The sequence below is a fragment of the Stegostoma tigrinum genome, chromosome 30 (assembly GCF_030684315.1).
Source record: "Stegostoma tigrinum isolate sSteTig4 chromosome 30, sSteTig4.hap1, whole genome shotgun sequence".
Lineage (NCBI taxonomy): Eukaryota > Metazoa > Chordata > Chondrichthyes > Orectolobiformes > Stegostomatidae > Stegostoma > Stegostoma tigrinum.
In genome coordinates, this window is record NC_081383.1 from 3,084,346 (window position 1) to 3,108,771 (window position 24,426).

Here is a 24,426-nt window from a genome sequence, read left to right on the forward strand (position 1 = left end):
AGCCCAGACCTTAATGAGTGGCAGATTATGATCAAGGGGCTGAATGGCCTACATCTGCTTCTAGTTTGAAGATGTCGGGTTCAAGATCCACCCCAGAGACTTAAGCAGAAAATACAGGCTTACTTGCCAAGCACAGCGCTGATGCAATGCTACATTGCCTGTGGAACCATCTGTGGTGGCATGCTAATCTGGAGCCCCTTTCGGGTGGGTGTAACCTAGCCCATGGTCTTACTTAGAGCCAACAGAGTCAGCGCCATCAGGTGTGTGGCTGACCTTTCCTGCTCACTCACCATCACTGATTGGCTGACTTCTTCCTGATTGCCTTTTGTCGAATGCTGCGATCCTACCAATGCACAGTCACACATTGCAACAATTACATTTTAAAGTTAACCTCCGTGACAGAATCCCTTCGAGTTAAATGAAAGGAAAATATGGTTCAAATATTAACCCGATAAACTACGGCGCTTGTTATAATCTGGTGAGGAAGGGTGAATCAGTTCTCCTCTTTTTGAGCTCCTTAGTTCAACCTTAGAATCACAGAAACCTTACAGTACCAAACAAACCATTTGGCCCACACTGATCTTCTGAAAAGATCCCCACCCTACCCTGCAACCCTGTAATTCCCCTGGCTAATCCATCTAGTCTGCGCATCCCTGGATGCTACAGGTAATTTAATCTGGTCAATCCACCTAGGCCGCACATCTTTGGATTGTGGGAGGAAAGTTTGATGATAGTATAAGGTAGGGGTGGAGGTTAGATAGACTTTTAGGATTAGGGTAAAAGTTCAGCACAACATCGTGGGCTGAAGGGCCTGTACTGTACTGTACGGTTCTATGTTCTAAGCCAGAGCACCCAGGTAGCGATGTCAATCATTTTTAAATTCTTTTGAGGACACTACCCTCCCTGCGAGTCCCTCGTATTAAATGGGCAATCCTTATTTTCAAACAGTAACCTGCAGTTTTTCATGTGGGCCGGACCACGTAGAAATGGCAGATTTCCTATCTCACAAATGTTATGCTGATGGCTCTACTAGAGATCTGAAATAGAAATTGCTGGGAAAGCTCAGCAGGTCTGCCAGCATCTGGGGGAAGAAGGTAATGTTTTGAATCCGTTGATACTCCTCAGAATGGAATGTGGAATGCACTGCCCAATGCAATGTGGAAATGTGGCAGAGGCAGGTACAACTGAGGTATTCACGAGAGCATTGGATGGTTACTTGAATAAAAATAAGCTGTAAGGGTCTGGGGAAAAGGGCAGGAGATTGGCACTAGATAATAAAGTTCATTTAATGAGCTGGTGAAGGCACGATGGGCCGAATGGCTTCCTTTCACACGGTAACAATTCTATTATTGTGTGCTACAGCTGTCTCCTCTAATTCCCCTCCTCCCATAAGACCATAAGAAATAGGAGTGAAGGGATGCTGTTGAGCCCCTTGAACCTATTCTGCCTGGGGATTGAGATAACAAAGCGTGGAGCTGGATGAACACAGCAGGCCAAGCAGCATCTCAGGAGCAGGAAAGCTGACATTTCGGGCCTAGACCCTTCATTAGAAAAGTGGGATGGGGAGAGGGTTCTGAAATAAATAGGGAGAGAGGGGAAGGCAGACCGAAGATGGATAGAGGAGAAGATAGGTGGAGAGGAGAGAGACAAGTTAAAGGGGCGGGGATGGTGGGGAGGTAGGGAGGAGATAGGTCAGTCCAGGGAGGACGGACAGGTCAAGGGTCTGGGATGAGGTTAGTAGGTAGGAGTTGGGGGCGCAGCTTGAGGTGTGAGGAGGGGCCAGGATGAGAGGAAGAACAGGTTAGGGAGGCGGGGACGAGCTGGACTGGTTTTGGGATGCAGTGGGGGAGGGGGAGATTTTGAAACTGGTGAAGTCCACATTGATACCATTAGGCTGCAGGGTTCCCAAGCGGAATATGAGTTGCTGTTCCTGCAACCTTCGGGTGGCATCATTATGGCACTGCAGGAGGCCCATGATGGACATGTCATCTAGAGAATGGGAGGGGGAGTGGAAATGGTTCGCGACTGGGAGGTGCAGTTGTTTATTGCGAACCGAGGGGAGGTGTTCTGCAAAGCGGTCCCCAAGCATCCACTTGGTTTCCCCAATGTAGAGGTAGCCACAACAGGTACAGTGGATGCAGTATACCACATTGGCAGATGTGCAGGTTTCACAAACTTCAGAATCTCGCCTCTACCCACTGCATCCCAAAACCAGTCCAACCTGTCTCTGCCTCCCTAACCTGTTCTTCCTCTCACCCATCCCTTGCTCCCACCCCAAGCCGCACCCCCATCAACCTACTAACCTCATCCCACCTCCTTGACCTGTCCGTCTTCCCTGGACTGACCTATCCCCTCCCTACCTCCCCACCTACACTCTCTCCACCTATCTTCTTTTCTCTCCATCTTCGGTCCGCCTCCCCCTCTCTCCCTATTTATTCCAGTTCCCTCCCCCCATCCCCCTCTCTGATGAAGGGTCTAGGCCCGAAACGTCAGCTTTTGTGCTCCTGAGATGCTGCTTGGCCTGCTGTGTTCGTCCAGCCTCACATTTTATTGTCTTGGATTCTCCAGCATCTGCAGTTCCCATTATCTCAAAAATAGTCAATAATCAATCAGTAAACTATAACTTTCCGACGACTTTTTCCAGGCGGCGCCGGTGACTGGACGACAGGATATCAAGGGATAGCCCCGCCTATTCTAATTGAATATTAATATCTGTACGTAGTAGTATGTAACGCTGAATGATCTGATTGGCGAATAGTGTCGTCATGTAACAGCGTATTCAGATTACCTTGCTTTCCATTGGCCAATCCCTGTATCAATCAAACCGGTCCCTGGATCTGATTAGTGGAAAAAACAGATACTGGGATGAGAGTTTGTAATTTCCTTCCGGATTCTGAGGCACGTGGTTCACGTTTAGTGACAGGAAGAGAAAGTGTGTCTGTGTGTCAGGGAATAAAATTAAAACGTATGTGAGCTGGGGGTGAGGAAGAGATAAAGAGGGGGTACGGAGAGGATCTAGAAACAGAACAGAGAGGTGGTGGGGGGAGGGGGGTGAATGTGAGTGGATTTCGATAGGGACAGGGACACCGAGTGGGATCAAGCTATTAACGATGGTGTGCAGAGAGACAGAAGTAGGCGCATACGTGGGAATAGACTGACGAAGGGGAGAAAGAGGGAAGGAGCTGGGGTACATACAGAAAGAGAGGGCGGCGTTGATTAGGGATAGACGTAGAAATGTGGAAGTATTCGGGATAGTGTCGGGGGAGGGAATGGGCTGAGAAAGACAAGCTCATTGAGGGGAACCAGGATTTGAGGGTGGAGAGGAGGAGGCAGTGAAGTCTGAACTGGAATTATTGTCCCAGTTTAAAGTTCAGAGTTCAGCTCCTGCTCAGACTGACCTTCACAGCTGACCAGTGGCCGGAGACTGGACAGACGTCTGAGGATTCCCAGAGAACTCCACTTTATAGCCTTTGGGCTCGATTAATGCATACGGTTTATAGAAACAGAACTTGAATGTGTTAGGTGGTGCAAACTCACCGTTAAGAAAGTACATTTTCAGGAAAAAGGAGCAGTTTAATATATTATACCAATACTGGATGATAAATTATTTTATATGGTGAGTCAAAGCCTCAAGGTTAGGTAATAAGCCGGACTTCAAGCTTTTTCAGGAGTTAGTTTGTGTCTTGCTTTTAACATCATACTGGCTGGAAATTTCAAGGAGACTTTGAGGAATAAAATTGGGTAGATCTCTTTTGGAGAGTGACTTTTGAAGGTTTCAATTATTTGAGTCAGTGGGTTAGCTCTGCCCTCGGTTGTACGGGATGCCTGCTCCAAACCCGAGTTTCTGTGTACGGCTGCTTGCTGTTTGGAAATCAATCTTCACTGGCAGGTATCTGTTCATCACCAACACTGTGAGCTGTGGGGCTCTGATGGCCGTTGGAGACATGATCCAACAAACCCGGGAGATCTGGCGAGAGCCTGACTATGTGCGGGAATGGGCACGAACAGGTAAAGCATTTGTGTTAACAAAGTGTAGAGCAGGATGAACACAGCAGGCCAAGCAGCATCAGAGGAGCAGGAAGGCTGACGTTTTGAACCTAGACCCTTCTTCAGAAGCCATTTCTTAAGAAGGGTCTAGGCCCGAAACGTGAGCCTTACTGCTCCTCTGATGCTGCTTGGCCTGCTGTGTTCATCCAGCTCTACACCTTGTTACCTCAGATTCTCCAGCATCTGCAGTTCCTACTATCTCTAAAGCATTTGTATAGTGCCTTGTGTTTGGAACTTAGAACTGTGCAGCACAGAGGGTTCTGTGAGGTGTGTTTCATTAACACGAATTGGCTGTAACGCGGAATAGCGGTTGTTGTTTGGATAAGGCGAACCTTCCACTGCATAGTTATTGGGATTTACTACAGCGATTTCCCTACTGCGCGACTTTACACAGGAACACAACTATGCTGTCATGGGAGAACGAGCTGTATCTAGGCAGGAACCTACACTTTTTCAAAACAAAAACCAAAAGAACTGCAGGTGCTGGAAATCAGAAGCAAAACAGAAATTGTTGGAAAATCTCAGCAGGTCGAGCAGCATCTGTGCAGAGAAAGCAGGCAGAATGAACACTCCGAGTCTAGCAACCCTCCTTGTTCTGAGGAAAGGTCACTGGAGCTGAGACATTGACTTTGGTTTCGCTCAGTATAACACTGGGGCACAGTACTGGTGGGGACAGGTTTGTCACTGTATAACACGGGTACAGTACCAGTGGGGGATGGGTCTGTCGCTGTATAACACTGGGGTACTGTACTGGTGGGGACAGGTCTGTCACTGCATAACACTGGGGTACAGAACTGGTGGAGACAGGTCTGTCACTGTATAACACTGGGGCACAGTACTGGGGGGGACAGGTCTGTCGCTGTAGGACACTGGGGTACAGTACTGGTGGGGACTGTCTGTGTAGGACTCCCCGCAACAGCCAAACAAGTCTACACAGTTGGGAGGCAAATGACATGCAAAGCCCTGAAGCTGGAAAAACAGCCTCTAAGTTCAAGCAGCAACTGAGGATTGATACGTTCAGCTCTACTCAATATTTCTAAAAGGAAGGGTTATTCCTTTGCCTTAATTCTGCAAGCAAGGGAACTCTGTTTTTCCCAACGTCAGTCTGTCCTCACCGTTTTTCTCACTTGTTCACAGGACGAATGTTTGCAACTGGCTGTTTAATGGGCCCCTTTGGGCATTTCTGGTACGGGGCCCTGGACCGAAGGTTTCCAGGAAGGACCAAACGCACTGTGCTGAAGAAAGTTCTGTTGGACCAAATCATTGCCTCACCGATCTTTGGCCTCATCTATTTTGGTGGTATGTGTAACATTCCTGTCTCCAAAATATCCTGGCTCCAACCAAATCACTCTACGCTGTACCCCTAATTAGGGTTATCCGTGTGTGAAACCTTTCTCCTGCCTCCATTCAATCTGTATCTGACAACACATTCACCCACAAGACAGCATAACACAGCGCTGTGGGGGGTAGGATATCAGTGGGACAGGTCTGTCACTGTAAAACACTGGGGTACAGTACTGGTGGGGACAGGTCTGTCACTGTATAACACTAGGGTACAGTACTGGGGGGGACAGGTCTGTCACTGTATAACACTGGGGTACAGTACCGGGGGACAGGTCTGTCACTGTATAACACTGGGGTACAGTACCGGGGGGGACAGGTCTGTCACTGTATAACACTAGGGTACAGTACTGGGGGGGACAGGTCTGTCACTGTATAACACTAGGGTACAGTACTGGGGGGGACAGGTCTGTCACTGTCTAACACTGGGGTACAGACTGGGGGGGACAGGTCTGTCACTGTATAACACTGGGGTACAGTACTGGGGGGACAGGTCAGTCACTGTATAACACTGGGGTACAGTACCGGTGGGGACAGGTCTGTCACTGTCTAACACTGGGGTACAGTACCTGTGGGGACAGGTTTGTCACTGTATAACACTGGGGTACAGTACCGGTGGGGACAGGTCAGTCACTGTATAACACTGGGGTACAGTACCGGTGGGGACAGGTCTGTCACTGTCTAACACTGGGGTACAGTACCGGTGGGGACAGGTCTGACACTGTATAACACTGGGGTACAGTACCGGTGGGGACAGGTCTCTCACTGTATAACACTGGGGTACAGTACTGGGGGGGACAGGTCTGTCACTGTATAACACTGGGGTACAGTACTGGTGGGGACAGGTCTGTCTCTGTATAACACTGGGGTACAGTACCTGGGGGACAGGTCTGTCACTGTATAATACTGGGGTACAGTACTGGTGGGGACAGGTCTGTCTCTGTATAACACTGGGGTACAGTACCTGGGGGACAGGTCTGTCACTGTATAATACTGGGGTACAGTACCTGGGGGACAGGTCTCTCACTGTATAACACTGGGGTACAGTACTGGTGGGGGACAGGTCTGTCACTGTATAACACTGGGGTACAGTACTGGGGGGGACAGGTCTGTCACTGTATAACACTGGGGTACAGTACCGGTAGGGACAGGTCTGTCACTGTATAACACTGGGATACAGTACTGGGGGACAGGTCTGTCTCTGTATAACACTGGGGTACAGTACCTGGGGGACAGGTCTGTCACTGTATAACACTGGGGTACAGTACCTGGGGGACAGGTCTGTCACTGTATAATACTGGGGTACAGTACTGGTGGGGACAGGTCTGTCTCTGTATAACACTGGGGTACAGTACCTGGGGGACAGGTCTGTCACTGTATAATACTGGGGTACAGTACCTGGGGGACAGGTCTCTCACTGTATAACACTGGGGTACAGTACTGGTGGGGGACAGGTCTGTCACTGTATAACACTGGGGTACAGTACTGGGGGGGACAGGTCTGTCACTGTATAACACTGGGGTACAGTACCGGTAGGGACAGGTCTGTCACTGTATAACACTGGGATACAGTACTGGGGGACAGGTCTGTCTCTGTATAACACTGGGGTACAGTACCTGGGGGACAGGTCTGTCACTGTATAACACTGGGATACAGTACTGGGGGACAGGTCTGTCTCTGTATAACACTGGGGTACAGTACCTGGGGGGGACAGGTCAGTCACTGTATAACACTGGGGTACAGTACCTGGGGGAACACATCTATTGCTGCATAACTCTGGGAAATGGCACTAGTGGGGCTGTACTTGTGGGGGTACGTTTGAAAGTTTTAACTTTGTGAGCGACGATAATATAGACTCTTCTTGATGATTGAAAGTTGAAAACTTGTTCTGATCATGGTTGAGGATGATTAGTAAAGTTCAAAGGGGAATAATTTTTGAAATATTTGTTCATGGTATGTGGAAGAATTATCAAGGTCAATAGTTATTGCCCATCCCACTTGCCCCTTGAGAAGGTGGGGCTGAGCTGCTTTCTTGAAACACTGCAGTCCATGTGCAGTAGGCAGACCCACAATGCCCTTAGGGACGGAATTCCAGCATTTTGACCCAGTGACGCTTCAGAACAGCGAGATATTTCCAAGTCAGGATGGTGAGTAGCTGGAAGGGAACTTGCAGGGGGTTGTGTTCCCATGTGTCTGCTACCCTTGTCCTTTGCGATGGAAGTGGCCGTGGGTTGGAAAGTGCTGTCTCAGGACCTTTTGGTGAATTTCTGCAGTGCATCTTGTAGATAGTACACCTTGCTGCGACTGAGTATCTGTGATGGAGAGAGAGGATGCTGGTGGATGTAGTGCCAATCAAACTGGGGCTGCTTTCTCCTGGATAGGAGACAACACTCGAGCTTGGTAAGGACATTACAGTACAGACCCCACAACACCCAGTAGGAGACTTGGACCAGCGGAGACAGGATGGAAGGTTTATCTGTGATTTGAACTTATGATCTGTCATACCTGCTTATTGAAAAACTGGAATTGAGACTCCCCCTAGATCAACAGAGCAGTGGAGTAGTCTGGTTAATTAAGTAACTAAACTAATCAACCCATGAACTACCCCTTAAAGGGGCATTGATAGACTTGGCCACTTCTGGAGCAGGAATACGCAATGCTGCATCTCAACAGCATTGAGGTCCCATATATGCCAAATGCTAGGACTGACACATTGACTTCTGGTTTCAATGGGGTCAATGCTGCACTTGACCTCGTGGGTTGTGCAAATGAAGAACGGGAGTAGGCCATTCAGCACTTCCAGCCCGTTTCCCCCATTCAATAAGATCACAGCTGATCTGGTTTTCACCGCAACTCTACATTTCCCTGACAATCTTCCATCCCTTTGGTCATCAAGAATCTAACTAACGTTGCCTTAAAATATTTAACAATTCTGCATCCACGGCCTTTTGCAAAAGAGATTCCGAAAGGGTCAGCCTTCTGAGAGAAAAATGTTTCCTTATCTCTTGCTTTAAATGGGTGATCCTGTAGTTCTAGATTCTCCCAGAAGAGCAGGTATCCTTCCCCCCCACACACACCCGGTCAAATGCATTCAGGATTTTATATTTCAATCCAATCACCTCCTGAACCATGCAGTGGTGAGAAAAATGACAGGGTATGTTGCTGAAATATTGTCGTGGTCTGCAGACTTTGCAATATCCAGCGCCTCCTACTGTTTCTCGGAGTGAATCGAACTGGCTAAAGATTTGTGTCTGTGATGTTGGGGCCCACTGGAGGAGTTCTGAAGCGTCACTGGGTCAAAATGCTGGAATTCCGTCCCTAAGGGCGTTGTGGGTCTGCCTACTGCACATGGACTGCACTGTTTCAAGAAAGCAGCTCAGCCCCACCTTCTCAAGGGGCATGTGAGATGGGCAATAACTATTGACCTTGATAATTCTTCCACATACTATGAACAAATATTTCAAAAATTATTCCCCTTTGAACTTTACTAATCATCCTCAACCATGATCAGAACAAGTTTTCAACTTTCAATCATCAAGATGAATCTATATTACCTTCGCTCACAAAGTTAACTTTCAAACGTACCCCCACAAGTACAGCCCCACTAGTGCCATTTCCCAGAGTTATGCAGCAATAGATGTGTTCCCCCAGGTACTGTACCCCAGTGCTATACAGTGACTGACCTGTCCCCCAGGTACTGTGCCCCAGTGTTATACAGTGACTGACCTGTACCCCACCAGTACTGTACCCCAGTGTTATACAGTGACAGACCCGTCCCCACCAGTACTGTACCCCAGTGCTATACAGTGACAGACCCGTCCCCACCAGTACTGTACCCCAGTGCTATACAGTGACAGACCTGTACCCCAGTGCTATACAGTGACTGACCTGTCCCCCACCGGTACTGTACCCCAGTGCTATACAGTGACTGACCTGTCCCCCACCGGTACTGTACCCCAGTGTTATACAGTGACAGACCTGTCCCCACAGGTACTGTACCCCAGTGTTACACAGTGACAGATCATCCATTTGGTACTTCTAGCTGAAGATGGATACAAATATTTTGGCATTATCCTTTGTGCTGACGTACTGCTGGCTCTCCCACGTTTAAAAAAACATTGTAAGGAAAACTTATTAAACTAAATGGAAATATTGTTCCGCAGCTGCTGCTACCCACTCCAGGCCCAACAGCAGTCACATGGAAGACCTTGCATGTGCCATTCCATTGATCCAATTAATGTGACTGTATACAATTCCTGTTTAACATCCTCAGGACTGGTTCTTGGACTTTAGAATTTTATCAAGAAGGAAATCTCACAGATGCAGGTTTAGCTCAACCACAAATCTTTTATTTATTGAAATAAACCCCCTGCTGCCCTTATACAAAGTCTGTAAACAATCTCAATGACACAGCAACTTCATTGGTTCATTCAATTTAAAACACTGCAATTTAACCTTGGCTCTCGCCCAGAACACATGCAGCCATTGCAGCTTATCAGAAACACACCTTTATTGAGAAAGCATAGACAAAACCTCCTATTTCTGCACAAATCTCAGTGAGTTCAAGATTTGGTTGTTCCCCCTGAGTTCTCCTAACTTCTCAATTCCAATACCTTTCACATTTGACTGGTTACTTCACAATCCTTCTTATGAGATTGATTCTTCGCATGAGAACTGCCGGTACATGAGCAGTTTGCCTGCCCCTGACCCTCCTGGGTAACTGCACCCCCTCCCTGCCCAAGATGATTGTCTGGAGGTTTGTGATTCACTCCACAGCTGGGACCATCCAGCAGCGATTGTGGTGTGAGTCGGGCCAACTGATTCTGACCTGTCTTCCAACTGCAGTAAAGGCGCTTTAATTCCAACTCACTTTTTGTTCAGGTCGACCATATAATCACCACATCAATCATATTTCCGTGTAAAAAAGGGTGACTGGACTCAAAACATTAACTCTGTTTCTGTCTCCACTGATGCTGCTGAGTTTCTCCAGCAATTCATACTTGTAAAGGACGTTAGTGAATCAGATGGTTTTTTCCCGACAATCGACAATGGATTCATGGTCATCATTAGATTCTTAATTCCAGACATTTATTGAATTCAAATTCCACCATCTACTGTGGCAGGATTTGAATCCAGATCCCCCAAATGTTATCTAGCTCTCTGGATTAAAAGTCCAGCGATAATACCACTAGGCCGTTGCCTCCCCCTACAGATTGGATCTGTACAGACCCTCCAAAGAGCATCCCACCCCATCCCTGTAATCACCCATTTACCATGGCCATGACGGTCACCCGAAGGTGGAATTGAACCCTGGTCCCCAATCCTATGAGCTGGCAGTGTGTCACCCAAACAGCTTCCTGTTATTTGAGATATCCGAGGGCTGTTTGTCCATGATTTATTTCATATCCACCCCAGCTGAGTATGGTCTTTGAAACAGTGCAGTGTTTTTTCATGGACAGACCAGTCCTGAAAACATGGTCAGTTCATTCTGGTTTGAAAAATCTGTCCTGCTGTTTGGAGACGACACAACAACCTTATGTAGATGGTCTGAAGTTTGAATTAACTATTTTCCTCTGCAATGGGAAATTCCTATGTAACCAATTCCAAACCTATTGCATTTACAGATCAATCTCTGGATTGCATTAGGGCAGAGGCAGGTCAAGGTATTTCTCCATGCCCCTAACTCATGTTATTATATTGACGTGCTCCATGCCGAGCCACTGTCTGTGTTTAACCCCAAGTGTACTTGTACTGAGAGTTGACTTTTACTTGCAGCCCTGTGTTCGCGGGGTTTGAGGCTCGCGCTCTCTCTCTCTCTCCCTCTCATTGCAGAGAGGGACTAAAGAAGGGATCCTACAGCTTGGATCCGATGGGGCGGAGGAACATTGGGATTTGAATGGTATGTTAGAATCTCTGAGAGGAATTTTCAACTGAAGATACAGTGATGTGTTTTGACAGGAATGGGGATGTTAGAAGGCCATCATCCAATTGAATGCCTGATGGAGTTCAAGAGGAAGTTCTGGAAATTTTATATGGTAACAGTTTGATATTCTTGTTTTTACAATGAATTGATTTTGGATGATTTGTCATGATTTTGTCCTTTTTAACTTGGGGCCTTTTCACCTAGAACTGCCCAAGACACTACACAAGCCTTGTTTACAGTGTTTGTGTTGCAAAATGGCACTGGAAAAATTGCAAAGTATGATCTTAGTTACTTGATGCCACTTCTGCAGTACCTCCGGTGGTTCTCACCTGTTTTTGAGTCACAAGGTTGGGGGTGTGAGTCCTAATCTAGATCCCGAGCACTGACCTCAAGGCTAACAGTGTACTGGCAAAGCTGAGAAAGTGCTGCTCTGCCTTAGCTCTGTCTTTCAGGTGCAACATTTACCAAGACCCAGACTGCTCTTTCAGCTGGATTTGAAGTATATGTTGCATTATCTTTCAAATAAAGAGCAGCAGAGTTTCTCCCTGATCTACTGACCAATGTTTATCTCGCAGTTGACATCACAAAATAACCTGGTAATTTAACTGAATTGTTAATTACTTCCTTAATCCAAGTTGATTGCTTTCTTTTTCATTATCCTTTCTGATGTAATTTTGACATCACTAGCAAGGCCAGCATTTCGTTCCCATTCCTAATTGCCCTTGAACTGAGTGCCCTCTTCAGAGGGCAGTTAAGAGTCAACCCAGGCTGTGATGGGTCTGGAGTCACATGTAGGTCAGACCAGGTGAGGACCACAGATTTCCTTGCCTCAAATGGGCCGGAGAACCCGATGGGTTTTTACAGCAGTCAATGATGGCCACCATGACTGAGAATAGCTTTTGTTTCCAGATTTTTTTTTTAATTAATTGAATTCAAACTTCTCCAGCTGCCATGGTGGGGATTTGAACCCGTATGCTCAAGTGTTAACCTGTGTCCTCAATTACCACTCGAGGAGATGACAGTCAACTCAAGGAATGTTCCCCACTTTACCACAGAGGCTGTAGATCAATAAAGCACTTAATTGTCTGTGAAGTGGTCATAGGGTACTATATAAATTGAGGTTTATTTTCTCTCTTGGACCTAAATTCCACATACAGAATGCTATCTTTATCACCCCAAAGCTAATGAAGAGCTTTTGAACTGTGGTGGAACCTTTCAAGTTCTGAAATGATGAAAGTCACTTTGTAAACGTAAATCTCTCTTAGTCTCTTGAAAAGCAATGCTGACACTAACCACCCTGAAGGAAAGTCGTTGTAAACTGGAGACTGACCTCTTCCTTGGGGAGTGACTGTGTGTGCCTGAAGCATCAGAATTGGTGGTTGTGGGTGGGGGGGAGGGAGATGGTCCTGACTGAATCTAGAGTCAACTGATCTCAGCCCTCAGGGGTGAGACTGTGCCCAGTCAGTCATTAGTGACCATCTTTAGGGGTCTGTTTGAAGTATGGTTTGGTTTGGTACAGTCACCAGGAAGCTCTGACATTTTAATCCATTCACGTCTTTCCAGGCAGATTTGATGTTGTGGCCTGGAGCCCAAATGATCAACTTCTACTTTCTGTCTCCGAAATACCGTGTCCTGTATGTGAATGTAGTGACTGTCGGTTGGGATACTTACCTTTCCTACCTTAAACATGAGGTAAGTACTTGCTGGGAGAAGCCCCATCCCCTCCCTCTCTTTATATATTTCTGAGCCCCCTTCCCCTTCCCCCATTTCTCAAGGAGGGTCCCAACCTGAAACATCAGCCTTCCTGCTTCTCTGATGCTGCCCGGCCTGCTGTGTTCCTCCAGCTCCACGCTGTGTTCTTACTATCTCTGAGCTGAAATCTTGTCTGTTGTCCCCTTGATGATGGATGTTTGATCTGAATACTCACCCACTCCGTCCTCTTACAACTGTACCTCATGTGGGGTCAGATACCAAATAAAACTCCCCCTACTCTTAACTGAAAGTGAAGCTACCTCTACATTTTTAAACTGAAAGTAAAGCTCTCTCTAATCTTTTAAGCTGCAAGTGACACTTTTTTTTCTCGCAGTCCCCCTCAAACAGTCCGAGGACAGGAACAGTACAGAGTTAGATACAGGGTAAAGCTACCTCTACACTCTCCATTAAAGATTCCGAGGACAGAGACCACATGCAGTTAGCTACAGAGTAAAGCGCCTGCTACTCTTTTAAACCAAATGCGAAGTTTCCTCTGTACTTTTGAATTGAAAGTAAAACTCCGTCTACTCCATCCCCATCAAAAACTCCTCGGACAGGGACAGCACGGGACTAGATACAGAGTAAAGCCTCCTCTAGACTGTCAATCCCCATCAAACACTCCCAGGGACTGGGACAGCATGGGTTTGGACATGGAGGAGACTTCTCTCTGTGCTTTGCAGGCCTACTAGCTAAGCACTACCTGCTGTAACAGTATTTTATGTTTACGCTAGCATTGGTAAAATGATTTATAAATAGTATTGAATCAGATTTGTATCGTGAACTTTGGATCTGTACCGAGGGTACAATTCAGGAGACACTGTGATTGAACTCTAACGTCAGAATGAAAGTATAACTGCTACAGAATTAGGAAGCATTAGTGTGGAGGCAGGGTTATTGTCCTTCAGGAATGGGGAAGGTGACTGCCAGGTCTCCTGTTTTGTATTTTAATTACTATCTGGAGAGAGAAAGCCAGACTGACTTTAGTTGTCTTATTTTCATAGAATCTTCCAGCATTGTGCCTTCTCTCTCACCCTACATCTCCTTCCCCATTGCTGTACTGTTTTTGTGACCCCTTCAAGTTCTTATCTGGGTCTCTATTCAAAGTTACTATTGAATCTGCTTTCACCATGTTAACAAATTCTGTCAAAAAGAAACTAAAGAGATGTGGACTTCCTTTGAGTGGAGAGTTTATTGACTCTACCAGTACAACAGAGTTGTGTCCCCGTGTGAGCTGAGGGCCCAATATAAATAATGTTGTTTCGACCTGTTATGACACACCTCTAGGGTATAAGGAACTTGAACTTCTATCCTGGAAGTAATGACATTAATACTACAACGCAAGACTTTTATTCCCCCTTTTGTATGTCCAGGCATCAGTTTAATTCACAGCCATCCCACTGAAACATAGAAAAGAAGAGTAGGAGTAGGCTATTTGGCCCATCAAATGCACTCCACTGTTCATCATTGCGGCTGGTCCTGTATCTTGACATCATACTCCTGCTGTCTAACATCTCTTAATGCCTTGAGTTTCTGAAAATGTACGACTGTCTTAAATCCGTACCCTCCTGTGGTAGAGAATTCCACAAGTTCCCTGCCTTCTGGGTGAAGAAATTTCTTTTGGACCGAATTAGCCTATCCTGTATCCCGTGACCTTGATCCCCATTCTGGAACCCCCACCCAACCAGGAGAAACATTGGTTCTGCATCCAGTCTCTCCAGTTCTATCAGAATTTTATACATTTCAAAGAGATGCTTCTAACTCCAATGAATACAGGCGCAGTGAACCCTTCAATGACAATTCTGCCATTCCAGGAATAGGCTGGTGAACCTTTAATGCATTCCCTTTGTGGCAAATAAATCTTTCCCTGGTTAGGGAGACAAAAGCTGTACAGAATACTCCAAGGCCCTGGACAGCTCCAGTTTGACTTCCTCATTCCTGCACTCAAACTATATTGCAGCGAGGGCCAACATTCCTTTTGCTGTCCTGACTACATGCCACACCTGCATCTTTTCTTTCAGTGACTGGTGTACCAGGAAGCTTGGGTTCACGTGTAAATCAACACTTTCCTAATCTATCATAATGTAACCATGATGTGGAGATGCCAGTGTTGGACTGGGGTGGACTAAGTCAGAAGTCATACAACACCAGGTTATTAGGATGAAGGAGCAGTGCTACGAAAGCTTGTGATTTCAAATAGACCTGTTGGACTATAACCTGGTATAACACGGTGCAGAGCTGGATGAACACAGCAGGCCAAGCAGCATCGGAGGAGCAGGAAGGCTGACGTTGCGAGGCCTAGACCCTTCTTTTATAAAAAAAAGTCAGCCTTCCTGCTCCTCTGATGCTGCTTGACCTGCTGTGTTCATCCAGCTCTACACCTTGTTATCTCAGATTGTTCAGCATCTGCAGTTTGAACTATCTCGGACCGTAACCTGGTGTTGTGTGACTTTGTCCATTTAAGCACATCTCTGCCATTCTGCTTTTCCTACCAAAGTGGACAACTTCATACTTATCCACATCTACTGCATCTGCTACACATTTGCTCACTCTTTCTACTTGTCTAAATCGCCTTGAAGTGTCTTTACCACATTCAGACCCTCCTAGTTTTGTGTAATCAGCAACTTGGAAATGTTACATGTGTTTTCCTTGCCTGCATTTTTCAGATACAGTGCGAACAGCTGGGGCCCCAAGCACTGACCCTTGTCATGTCCCACTTCACATTGTCTTCCACGCTGAAAATGACCCACTAATTCCTGTCTGTACACCAATTCGTAATCCATGCTATGATATTACCCTAAATCCCACGTGCTTTAATCTCGCTCACTAACCTTGTATGTGGCAATTTGTCAAAAGCTTTCTGAAAATGTAAGTAAGCCACAGTCCCAGTTTTCCCTCATCTACTGCACTAGCTATGTCATCGAAAAAGTCTTTGTAGATTTTCCAAGCATTATTTACCTTTTGGAAATCTGTATTGATTTTGTGTAATCCTGTTGGTTTGTTCTCAACATTGTTGTCAAATCCTTTACAATCATCGTGGGGTTGTTAATCTGTGGAATTCTTTTCCTCAGAGGCTGTTGAGACTGGGTCATTAAGCATACTCAAAGCTAAGATACATATTTTTAATCGGTGAGGGGAATCCAGGAGTATGGGGTAAAGGCCAGGGGAATGTGTAACTGAGGATGATCAGATCAGCCATGATCTCACAGAATGGCAGAGCAGCTTTGATGGGCTGAATGGCCTATTCCTGCTTCAATGTCTTATGGTCCTCCAACAGTTGTCTCACTGCTGATGTTCGGCTTAACTGTTTTCTTCCCGTCCCTCCTTTTCTGAAATGTTAACATTACATTTGCGATTTCCCCCAATCTCATGGAGCTATTCCGGAACCTGCAGAGTTTTGGAAGATGACAACCAAAGTACCTGCCGTTTCCGTTGGTGCCCCTTCGCTCCCCAGCAACACAGATTATCAGGCCTTATCAACTTTCGGCCCCATTAATTTCTCCATCACTGATGATTTCCTTCCAAATAGACCCTTGCTTTCCTAGCATTTTGTGAAATTATTTGTTTTTTTTTCTATGGAGACCGAATTAAAGTAGTTGTTTGACTATTCTCCATGATCATTTCTCCGGTTTTAGGCATTTGACAGAGCTGCATCTTTTTGTTTCTATGTAAGTCCTTATGGTCTGTATTAAGTTCCTTTCAAGTTTACTCTGATGGTTCAATATCCACTCTTCATCAACTTCTTCATCTTTCTTTGTTGAATTCTAAACTCAGCCATTCATGAGGCTTCCTACTTTATCCAGCAATTTTATACGATCTAACCCTGGGTCTAATTTTATCCTTAATTTGTTGTGTCAGCTTTGGTTGGGTCACCTTTCATGTTGTGTCCTTTTGTCGGAAAGGAATGTCTGACTGTTGCAATGCGTGTATTTGCTGTTAAATATTAATCATTATGTATCCGCTGCCATGGTATTTAATGCAGCTGCCCCATCTATCTTAGCTGGCAACCTTGAACACGCGAGAAGTAGCAGGCGAAACTCAGCAGGGGTGGCTGCATGGAGAGAAAGCCGAGTTAAAGTTTCGGGTTCAGCGACCCTTTCTCAGAATTGTTATGAAGAAGGGTTACTGGACTCGAAAATTCAACCCTATTTTCCCTCCACAGATGCTGCTGAATTTCTCCAGCAATTTCTGTACTCAGATCCCCAGCATCCCTAGTTTTGTTTTATTTTACCCTCATACCTTGGTAGTTGGATGTTTCTTTGTTTGGATTTCATTTCCCTTGGAACCTTAATTGCTGTATTGACACACAGCCCTTTCAGTCATGGGATTCCAGATCACAACATCTCACTGCAAAAACAGAAACTAGAATTGTCTCAGAGATAATGGGAAATGCAGATGCTGGAGAATCTGAGATAAAAACAAAGTGTGGAGCTGGATGAACACAGCAGGCCAAGCAGCATCTCAGGAGCACAAAAGCTGACGTTTCGGGCCTAGACCCTTCATCGGAGAGGGTTCTGGAATAACTAGGGAGAGAAGGGGAGGCAGATCGAAGATGGTGAGAAAAGAAGATAGGTGGGGAGGTAGGGAGGGGATAGGTCAGTCTAGGGAAAACGGACAGGTCAAGGAGGTGGGATGAGGTTAGTAGGTAGGAGATGGAGGTGCGGCTTGGGGTGGGACGAAGGGATGGGTGAGAGGAAGAACAAGTTAGGGAGGCGGAGACAGGCTGGGCTGGTTTTGGGATGCAGTGGGGGGAGGGGACGAATTGGGCTGTTTTAGGATGCGGTGGGGGAGGGGGAGATTTTGAAGCTTGTGAAGTCCACATTGATACCATTGGGCTGCAGGGTTCCCAAGCAGAATATGAGTTGCTGTTCCTGCAACCTTCGGGTGGCATCCTTGTGGCACTGCAGGAAGCCCGTGAAGGACATGTCGTCTAAAGAATGGGAGGGGGAGTTGAAATGGTTTGCGACTGGGAGGTGCAGTTGTTTGTTGCGAACCGAGCAGAGGTGTTCTGCAAAGCGGTCCCCAAGCCTCCGCTTGGTTTCCCCAATGTAGAGGAAGCCACACCGGGTACAATGGATACAATATACCACGTTGGCAGATGTGCAGGTGAACCTCTGCTTAATATGGAAAGTCATCTTGGGGCCTGGGATGGGGGTTAGGGAGGAGGTGTGGGAGCAAGTGTAGCATTTCCTGCAGTTGCAGGGGAAGGTGCCGGGTGTGGTGGGGTTAGAGGGCAGTGTGGAGCGAACAAGGGAGTCACAGAGAGAGTGGTCTCTCCGGAAAGCAGACAAGGGTGGGGAGGAAAAAATGTCTTGGGTGGTGGGGTCGGATTGTAGATGGCGGAAATGTCGGAGGATGATGCGTTGTATCCGGAGGTTGGTGGGGTGGTGTGTGAGAACGAGGGGGATCCTCTTGGGGCAGTTGTGGCGGTGGCGGGGTGTGAGGGATATGTTGCGGGAAATGCGGGAGACGAAGTCAACGGCGTTCTCGATCACTGTGGGGGGAAAGTTGCGGTCCTTGAAGAACTTGGACATCTGGGATGTGCGGGAGTTTCTTACTTTCTGTATTTCTTTCAGGATCAGGAAGGTGCAGCACTGACAGTGGGTGAGACAGGGGTTTCGGACAAACAGCAAGTAAAGTCAGAGAGCTCAGTGAAATCGCTGGAAGATAGACCGTAGCTGCTGTCGATTTGGCAATAAACCTGGACTCCCCGATGGCCCAAAGACTGAGGAGCAGTCTCTGATGGCTGATCCTGCCCACCCTGAACCTCAGCATGCAGGCAGCTAAGAGCTGAAGAAAGGCTACTTCTGGGCTGTTCTGAACAGTTTTTTTTAAATAATCGTTGAAATTGTCATTCTGACCTGTTGAAGAATTAAAATATTTTTAAAATGAGGACCTAAGGAAATGGTCTGGCATTTCTGTAGCATCTGTCACAACTTCAGATTGTTCTACATGACTTCCCAGTAAAGAATGGACTTTTGTCAAGTGCAGCTATAACTGTAGGGACTGCTGCCATGTCTAATACACAGGATAATTCCACAGCTTGAAATTTGCTTCACATCTCAGCAGTTTCTCAGAGGGAGCAGATTTGCCCCTGTGTCAGATAATTAAGAGATGACCTTATTGAGGTGTTCGAAGTTGTGAACAATTTTGACTGGGTAATGGAGGATATTCTGTTTCCGATCATTGGTATGTCAGTAACTAGAGGTCATGATCTCAGGATTGTCAGCAACAGAGCTAGGAAAGATGAAGAAAAACTTCTGTACTCAGAGTTGTTAGGGTTTGGAATGCGCTGCCTGGGAGAGTGGTGGAGGCGGCTTCCATCAGAGGTTTCAAAAAGGATATGTGTTTGAAAGGGATGAAGGTAGAGGGTTATGGAGAGTGGACTAACTGGATAGCTTTATCAGGAGCAGGTACAGACATGATGGGTTGAATGGCCTCGTGTACAATAAAATTCTATGATTGTGCCTGCATGGTCTCAAACAAGGATGTGAATGTGTGATCTGCTCTGGCCTCTGATATACTGAGATGTTGGAATTCCATGTTTTCCCTTCTTAACAGCTTGATGAAGCAAATGTCTAGCTGTGGGATCATCCTGTGTACACAGGAACACACCAGTAACAAGAGTAGACTGTTCAGCCTATTGGAGCTGCTCTGCCAATCAGTACAATCATGGCAGTTCCCCACTTTCTAACCCACTCCTCATATCCTTAAATTTCCCTGAAAACAAAAATCTGCCTATCCAAGCCATAAATGTACCACCACCCTCTGCGCTAGAGAATTCCGAAGACTCTCAACCCCTTGGCAGGAAGGATTTCTCCCCATCTCGTTCCAAAATAATGAGCCCTTTCTGAGACTCTGCCCCAGGTGTTAGCTTTCGCAGCCCAGAGGAAATCATCTGTGTTGACCCTGTCAAGCTCTGTATAGAGTCTCTCATATTTCAACGAGATCATTGCTCAATCTTCCTAGTATATACCTATGTTATTCAATCTCTTCGTCAAAAACCATGCCATGCTCTGCCCGTGCCTTTCCTGCCATGTTTATCCCAGGGCCCAATGGCCCCCTCACTGTGCTGCCTCCAATGTAAGTGTATGCCTCCTTAGACATGGGGACCAAAACCGCGCACACTGTGCTGTCCCCAAAACCCCGTACAGCTTTTCTGAGGTGGTGGCTTGGCAATGATTTTGTTGCCCTGGTAAAGCAGACCCCAGGCTAATGTTCCGGGATTTTGGGTTTGAGCCCTACCATGGCTGATGGTCACATTTAAACTGAATTAAAAATCTGGTATAACAATGTAGTCTAACGGTGAGTATGAAAACATTATTTCTTGTCATAAAAACACATGTGGTTCACTCATGTCCTTCAGGGAGGAAGCCTGCCTACCTCACATGGTCTGATCCACAAGTGACTCCAGACTCACAGCAATGTGGGTGTCTCTTTTCTGAGCAATTAGGGATGGGCAATAAATGCTGGCCTAGCCAGAGACATTCACATCCTGAGAGCGAATCGAGTAACTGAACGATAGGTGGGAGAATGGCTTTGGGCGTGATGATTAGTCGTGCTATTGCGGAATAACGGAGCAGACCCGAGGGAACGAATGGCTGGTGCTGTTTCAGGTTTTTAATTTGTTCACATGATGTAGGCAGTTAGCATTTATTGGTGAAGTTTGAATGTTGTACAACCTCAGAATAAAAACGATGATCATCATGTTACAGCTGTCAAATTACTGTAAAAGAAAATCCCCCTCTCATTCCCTGCTATCCTTTTGGAGGAATGAAACTTACCAAGTGTGGGGTTTGAACCAACAGCCTTCAGGCTGTGGACCTGAGAATGTTAGCCACTGAATCACGGCTAGGTGGTGCTATTGGCCTTGCTGTCTTACACTCTCCTCTACCCTAATGTTTATGATGCGAGGATTCTTTGCGCCAAGAGCGGAAAAGGTTTATGGATGTCTTAACATAGAGATTATTTAAAATACTGAGGTGTTTGAGAGACCAAATGGTGAAAATTGTTCTCCCAAGCCACGGGATATATATTTAAAATAATTGACAAGAGGTGCTGAATCTTTGGAATTCTCTGCTCCAAGAGGTGATGACCAATTGATTGATGTTTTCTTTACTTTTTGGCTTTCATTTGACTGCATTTTCATTCTTGCTAATTCCTTTATTGGGTGATGTAGTCAGACAGCAATAATTTGTCTGTATTTGCTGAGTTTCTGTTTAGGAGTATATCTTCTTCAGACAGTCAGAACAGCAAGTAACCTGTTGAAAAATGCTGCGACATTAATGCTGATTTTCAAGAAGTTATCATTTTTGTGATGAGGTTAGATATAATTTGGAAATAATCTCTTGAAACTGTTCTCAAACATTGAATGGATTGTCATAGAGATCTTCCAGGACAAAACATGGCCCTTTCGCCCATCCTGTCCAAGATGGGCAAAAGCAGCTACTTAACTATTCTAATCCCATTTTCCAGCACTTGGCCCATAGCCCTGTCTGCCTTGGCATTGCAAATGCACATCTAAATACTTCTTAAATAATGATGGTTTCTGTCCCTACTGCCCTGACAGGTGGTGAGTTCCAAGTTCCCATCAGCAACTGGGTGGGCCCTCTAAACGTTCCGCCCCTCACCTTAAATCTGTGCCCCTTGGCCATTGATCCCTCCTTCAAAGGGAAAATGGTTCTTCCTGTCTACCTTTATGTCCATCATCATTTTATACATCTCAATCATGCCCCCTGTCCATCTCCTCTGCTCCAAGGAAAACAACCCCGGTCTGTCCAATCGCTTATAATTGAAACTCTCCAGCCCAGGCAGCATCCTGGTAAAGCACTCCAATAGAATCACATCCCTCCGATAACGTGGATTCCAGAACCGCACAGTACTCCATCTGTGGCCTAACCAGATAATCAATTTCCAGAATAGCTACCACTTTGTACCCTGTGGTCCCAGCTACCCTGTTTGCTTCGCCTTTACTCAAATTTCTCCTGTGCACCTTTATAGAAAGAAAACATTGCACTTGCTGTAAATCTGAAATAAAAACAGAATGCTGGAGAAACTCAGCAAGTGTGGAGTGAGAAATAGAGTTAATCTTTTACATCCAGCATGATCTTGGGAACTGAAAGAAGCTGGAATATGGTGGGTTTTGTGCTGCTGACTGCATCATAAGTAGGGAATACAGTTAACTACATCGAAAGGAGCTGCTGTCTCCTCCATTCCCCAGCCTGGCCCCATTGAAAATCCTCCTCCCGTCTCTGAGTACCTTCCCCAGTCTACATCTCTCGCTCTCTCTCTCTCGCTCTCCCACTGTCTGTCAATACACTTCTCTCCCTGTGAATGAATAAAACAGATTGACATTATCAAGGGAAATGGGAGAATGAGTTTACAGTTGCTGATTAGCCATGAGCCAGCTGATTGGCGGAGTGGGCTGAATGGCCAATCCTATTTCCTTAATACATTCTGGGTATGGGAGTCTCTGGCTGAGCCAGCATTTATTGCCCGTGAGAAGGTGGAGGTGCGCTTCCTTCTTGAACCACTGCAGTCCATGATGCAGTTAGGGAGGGAATTGCCGTGAGCAGGTTTACAATGTTTGGTTATTTAAGCGAAACAATCAAAAAGAAAGAGCGGAAGCATTTCCCAGAATGTTTTTCCAGTGTGTATCAAACAAAGATATTGCAGAAAATGACTAACAAGGGTGGGGAAGATTTGAAAGGTCAAATCTCTGTCCCTGCCAGTGTTGGAGACAGAGATGAGTAAATGTAAGCAGGTAGTTCTGATCTAAGAATGATTAACTTGAAGAATTTCAGTCAGATCTTTTTATGGGTTTGATGCAGTGTAGGTACAGCGGGAAATTAATACCGAGGATTTCAGTAATATAAAAGCTTCTCTTCTAAAGCCAAGAGAGCTGAATGATATATATATATATATAAATGGAGGTCGGGTGGTGTACGAACTATGCACAGTATTGGTCTCCTTATTTTAGGATGGATGTAAATGTGTTGGACTCATTTCAGAGAACGTTTACACAGACTGATCCCTGGAAGAAAGGCCTGACTCAGCTTGTCTCACTTCTTTTACTCATTCACAGGAGGTGGCCATTGCTGGCTGGACCAGCATTTGTTGCCCCTTGAGAAGGTGATGGTGAGCTGCAGCCCATGTACTGGAGGTAGACCCAGAATGCCATTAGGGTTGGAGTCCTAAGATTTGACTCAGTGACAGTGAATGATTGGCGATATATTTCCACTGCACTTTCGTAGAGGAACAGGCAACTGGGTGGTGCGGTGGCTCAGTCGATAGCTCTGCTACCTCCCAGCACTAGGGACCAGGGTTCAATCCTTAGCCTTGGATGACTGTCTGTGAGGAGTTTGCACATTCTCCCCGTGTCTGTGTGGGTTTCATCCAGGTGCTTCAGTTTCCTCCCACAGTCTAAAGATGTGCAGGCTGGGTGGATTGGCCATGAACAATGAGGGGTTATGAGGTTATGTGGTTGGTCTGGGTGAGATGGTCTTTGGAGTATTGGTGCACACTTGATAGTCTGAGTGGTCTCTTTCTGCACATTAGGATCCTATGGCATGATTGAAACGTGTAAGATCCTGAGGGATGATTCCTCTCATGGGAGAATTTGGAACTCAGGGGTTACTGCTTAAAATGTCAGAGGGCACCCATTTCAGAGAGGGATCGGGAGAGTTTATTTTCTTACAGAGAAAGACGGTCTTTAGAACTCTTTTCCTGAAAATGTGGTGGAAGCAGAGTCCTTGAAACTTTTGTAGTAAAGACATCAGGAATCTTGTTAAGTAGGTGCGGGGTGGGGGGGTGAAAAGTTACGGGAGCAGGGTTTGAGCCGAGATGTGAAAATCTGGGGTAGTCAGATCAGCCCGGATCTTTCTGAATGGCCCCAGCTTCAGGGCCAAGGTGGCCTTTCGCTGACCTTAACCTATATGGGTGTAAACACCAGCACAGATGGGTTGGTCTGAATACCTCGCTCCTTTCTGTGTAATTCAACACTCTGGAACACTGCAGGTGAGCCACTGACAGCGTCGTGCAGATCACAGCAAGTTTTATTGACTGTTCTCAATGTGAAGGCAGGACCTTGCCTCTACGCGTACTGTTTGGTGGTCGATCTTAACGACAATCTTGGGGTCAGGTTCATGCATCACAGGCAGATTGGTAAAGCACTTGAGACAACAAGGTGTAGAACTGGATGAACACAGCAGGCCTCTGGAGGCTTGAGGACCACTTTGCCGAACACCTCCGCTCAGTTCGCACCAAACAACTACACCTCTCAGTTGCGAACCATTTTAACTCCACCTCCTACTCCTTGGACGACATGTTCATCCTGGGCCTCCTGCAGTGCCACAATGATGCCACCC

The 24,426-nt window shown here is 46.2% G+C and overlaps 1 protein-coding gene across 1 annotated transcript; it reads left to right on the forward strand.

Moving 5' to 3' along the window:
• The first annotated feature begins 2,977 nt into the window (after positions 1 to 2,977).
• mpv17l2 (MPV17 mitochondrial inner membrane protein like 2) lies at positions 2,978 to 18,953 on the forward strand. Its single transcript, XM_048559424.2, has 5 exons — positions 2,978 to 4,008; positions 5,185 to 5,346; positions 11,347 to 11,423; positions 12,875 to 13,003; positions 18,637 to 18,953. Exons 1-5 carry the CDS (start codon positions 3,822 to 3,824, stop codon positions 18,736 to 18,738), a joined length of 657 nt encoding a protein of 218 aa, XP_048415381.1. The 5' UTR covers positions 2,978 to 3,821; the 3' UTR covers positions 18,739 to 18,953.
• Positions 18,954 to 24,426: the final 5,473 nt, after the last annotated feature.